Source organism: Mycteria americana, chromosome 3 (assembly GCF_035582795.1).
Source record: "Mycteria americana isolate JAX WOST 10 ecotype Jacksonville Zoo and Gardens chromosome 3, USCA_MyAme_1.0, whole genome shotgun sequence".
Lineage (NCBI taxonomy): Eukaryota > Metazoa > Chordata > Aves > Ciconiiformes > Ciconiidae > Mycteria > Mycteria americana.
In genome coordinates this window covers 52,365,737-52,369,520 of record NC_134367.1, presented here as the reverse complement: position 1 = coordinate 52,369,520, position 3,784 = coordinate 52,365,737, and the positions used below count along the sequence as shown (strand labels likewise).

General features: G+C 58.5%; 1 protein-coding gene across 1 annotated transcript; it reads right to left on the bottom strand.

The window, feature by feature from the left end:
• Positions 1-652: 652 nt before the first annotated feature.
• GPR6 (G protein-coupled receptor 6) lies at positions 653-1,814 on the bottom strand. The gene has a single exon (XM_075497330.1). The coding sequence runs from the start codon at positions 1,806-1,808 to the stop codon at positions 807-809; it is 1,002 nt and encodes a 333-aa protein (XP_075353445.1). The 5' UTR covers positions 1,809-1,814; the 3' UTR covers positions 653-806.
• Positions 1,815-3,784: the final 1,970 nt, after the last annotated feature.

Sequence of the window (3,784 nt, the reverse complement as noted above, 5' to 3'; positions counted from 1 at the left end):
ACTTCTAACTTGAAGATGAAAGCTGTTGGAAACCTGGCAAATAACTGTAATTAGCAGCCTATTTGACTGGGCTTTTTGTTTCTTTGGTTGCTGGAGAATAAAAAGGAGTTCGTGCTCTTCATTACCCTCTCTTTGCCAGACTAAAGAAGAGAACAAACAAACAAGCAAGCAGGAAGGTGCCTTTCTTGGTGCAGTATTTCATCTCCATAGTGAATGATGAGCTCTTTAGGCAGAATTACACGGGGAGCTTTCAAAAGTAAACAAAGAGACTTTGCTCAACTGGCAAATTTGCCAGCTCCCCTATTTCTAAAAGCATCTAAACACACAAAGTTATATTACATCTTACATGTTTTTATTTGTATACAAAATGTTATAATTTATCAATATTGTGCAGCAAAGTATAGATACACACATACATACATACCCCCCCCCCCAAACACACACACACACACACACAAATACAACAGAAACACAACTTTCTTTCTCTCTGCCCTTCAGAAAGGCAACACTGTTTTGGCAGGTCAGCAGCTAGAAATAAGGTGCTATAATTAAGCAGTATCGGAATGTCTTCACTTTACAAATGTGATGTGCAAATTTATATACAACCACTTTTTTTTTTTTTTTCCCCCACGGAACCCAAAACTCCATACCCCGAACCACTCTCAGAGATACAAACATGTATAAAGTGCTAATACTTAAGCATGTTTCCAACGACTTCACGACGTAGTTTGAAGTTTAGAACAGGCACTGTAATCGTTCACTGGGTAGATTGTCACTCGGTGCGGTACGGCAGAGAGAAAAGTCACTCAGACGTCGCTGGGGGACCGGGAGCGAAAGGACACTTTAGCCTGAAAGCAGCCGCAGAAGAGCACCCACATGGACTTCTGGATTTCCTGGTTTCTGTAGGCGTAAATGATGGGGTTGATCATGGAGTTGTAGGTCGCGGGTAGAAGCGTGGCGTACGTGTACACGGAAGGGTAGTCGGGATCCCCCACCACACAGTAGATGGCAAAAGGCAGCCAGCTGGCCCCGAAAGTCCCGAGGATTATAGTGAGGGTAGAGACTCCTTTTTTGGTGGCAACATAGTGCGAAGCAGTCAGAAAGTGCTGCTGGAGAGCTATCTGGTGGGCATGCCTGCAGACGATCTTGCAGATCTCGATGTAGAGATGGAGCATGATGAGGAAAATGAGAAAGAAAGAGGCGGACAGCAGCGTCACGTTGCTCTTGGTCAAGGGTCTGACGACGCTGCAGGCAGCGCGGTCGTGGAGGCAGTTCCAGCCCAGGACGGGCAGCAGCCCCAGGCAGAGGGAGACCCCCCAGGCCCCCGCCAGCATGGTGTGGATGCAGAGCACCGTCCTCTCCGAGTAGTAGGTGAGGGCGTTGTAGAGGGAGAGGTAGCGGTCGACCGTGATGGCCAGCAAGCTACTCACGGAGGCGGCGAAGGAGGCGACGAGGAAGCCCACCGTCAGCAGGCTGACCGTCTCGGAGCGGATCACGTACTGGAAAACGAAGTTGAGGATGAGGCCGAGGCCGGCCAGGAGGTCGGCCGTGGCCAGGCTGCCCACCAGCACGAACATGGGGGTGCGCAGGGCGGGCGAGTAGCAGATGATGGCCACCACCAGGGCGTTCTCGCAGGCGATGGCGGTGCCGGAGACGCAGAGCATCACGTCCCAGGGGTTGAGGGCGGCGGGCGCGGGGGGCCGCGACGACAGCTCCAGCGAGGCGTTGCCGCCGCCGCCGCCGCCGCCGCCGGCCGGCAGCCGGGGGGCGGCCGCTCCGCTCTCGTTCAGGGCCGCCGCTGCCTCCATCGCCGCCCGGGCCGCCGCGGCTGTGCGGGGGCAGAGGCGGGGAGCGGGGGCGGCGGGGCGGCGGGGCGGCGGGGCGCGCATGCCGGGCGGCGGCGCCGCGCCCGCCCTGTCTGTGGTGCTGAACGCGGAGAAGTTTCCCGCCGGCCCGGCCGCCCCCGCGCCCCGCCCCGCCCCGCCCCGCCCCGCCCGCTGCCCGGGGCGGCTTTGGCGGGAGCGGGCGGCCGCCGGGGGCGGGCCGGGCCGCGCGGCGTGACGTCAGCGGCGGGCCGCCGGCGAGGGGGAGGGGGCGGCGGCCGCCGTGGGGCGGGGGCGCGGGGGGAGCCCGGGCCGGGGCGCGGGGGGCGCGGGGTGGCCTCCGGCGGGGCGGCGCGCTGGGTCGCTGCGGCGCGCCGGGGCGGGAGGGTCATCGCCGGCTCCCGCTGGGCGCAGCAGGGCCCCGGAGGCGGAGGGCTTGCTCGGGGGCAGGAGCGGAGAAGGAGGGGGCGGAGCGGCCGGGCGGGAGGAGCGCTCCTCCGCCCCTCGCCCCTCTCCCGCTGCTGCTTTTCCCCCGCAGGTTTTCCCGCCTCCAGCGCCGTCCGCAGCGCGTCCGCGGGGAGAGTCCGGCAAGGTCCGTGTGCGTGCGGCACTTGCCGTGATGGCTCTGAACCCCGCGGGCGGCTTTGGACGCCGCCGAAGATAAACGCCTCCAAACAGCGCTGCGCGTCGCTGCGGAAAAGCCTGCTTCACCCTTACCCTCTCCGGACAGTCCAGGCTCTAGGGCTAGCAATGTGTTCACCAGCGAGGGCATCCGCACTGCTTGCTGAGGGCCCCCCAAAATGATAAGGTCAAACCAGAGAAGACCCGACCGCACGGGCATAAAAAATACCGGCGCTCTCCTTGTCTCGCCCCTTGTGTCTCGCAGCGCTCCGGCAGCCGGGGTGTTTCCCCTCTAAAGCCCGCGAATCGATGAAGCGAAGGATGACTGGCTCGTGCCAATCGCTACCAAACCCAGTGTCAAACAAGCGTGGGCAGCAGGCAGTTTCCACCCGCAGCAACGTGGCTCTCCTAGCACCAAGGGGACAAGCCAAAAGGTGCCCCCCCCCCCTCCCCCGGCCGTCTGGGAGGGCGCGTTGTTCTGTAACTGCTGATCAAAAGAACGTGGAAATAAGATGACCTCTCGGTTATGGGAACAGCATGCAAACCATTTAGAGGCAATTTTGAAAAGTTCATTAGAAGAAAATGTGTTTACTGCCTTGGACAGTGCAAATGAAGAAGGCACGCAGGCCACGCACGGTGAAAGGTGGGCACATTCAAAGGGGATTAGTGTCAGCATTCATTACATCCATCCCCATCCCCGTCCTCCTGCAGGCTAAACACTATTATCAAGGCAAGCTGCGGACACTTTGTATCTCTGTAAACAACCGAAGCCATCGCTTCCCGGGATTTCTGAAACACGAATCTCACAACAGTTTAATTTGGAAGGGACCCGCGGAGGTCAGGTCTGGGGCTTCTCTCCGGTCCCAGCACCTGCTCAGGGCAGGGACAGCAGCAGCCGTGCAAAGGTTTTCCTCAGGGTCTCGTTCAGTCAAGTCAGAATATCTCCAAGGAAAGGAGATTGTACAGCCTCTCCGGGCAACCTGTGCTTGTACTTCACCCTCAACTGTACCGATTTTTCCCTTTTATCTAGTTGGACTTCCCTTCACTGCAACTTGTGCCCGCAGCCCCTTGTCCTGCATGGCGTCCCGCTGCCCGTATATTCTCCCATGCCTATCCAGGTGTTACGACAGCATTTGTAACTGCAGCAAAACCGGTTGCAAGAAGGGTTTGCGAGTCTACACGGCTCAAGCACTTGGTCATGTACCCCCACTACAGTTTAGAAAATGTAGTGTTATCTTCCTCCCTTTGCCAAGTAGAGAGCGGGTTGGGTATGGTCAATGTTAGCTTGGATTAAGATTAAGACTGAGACCACAAGAATCCCAGTGCAGAAACGGATGCTA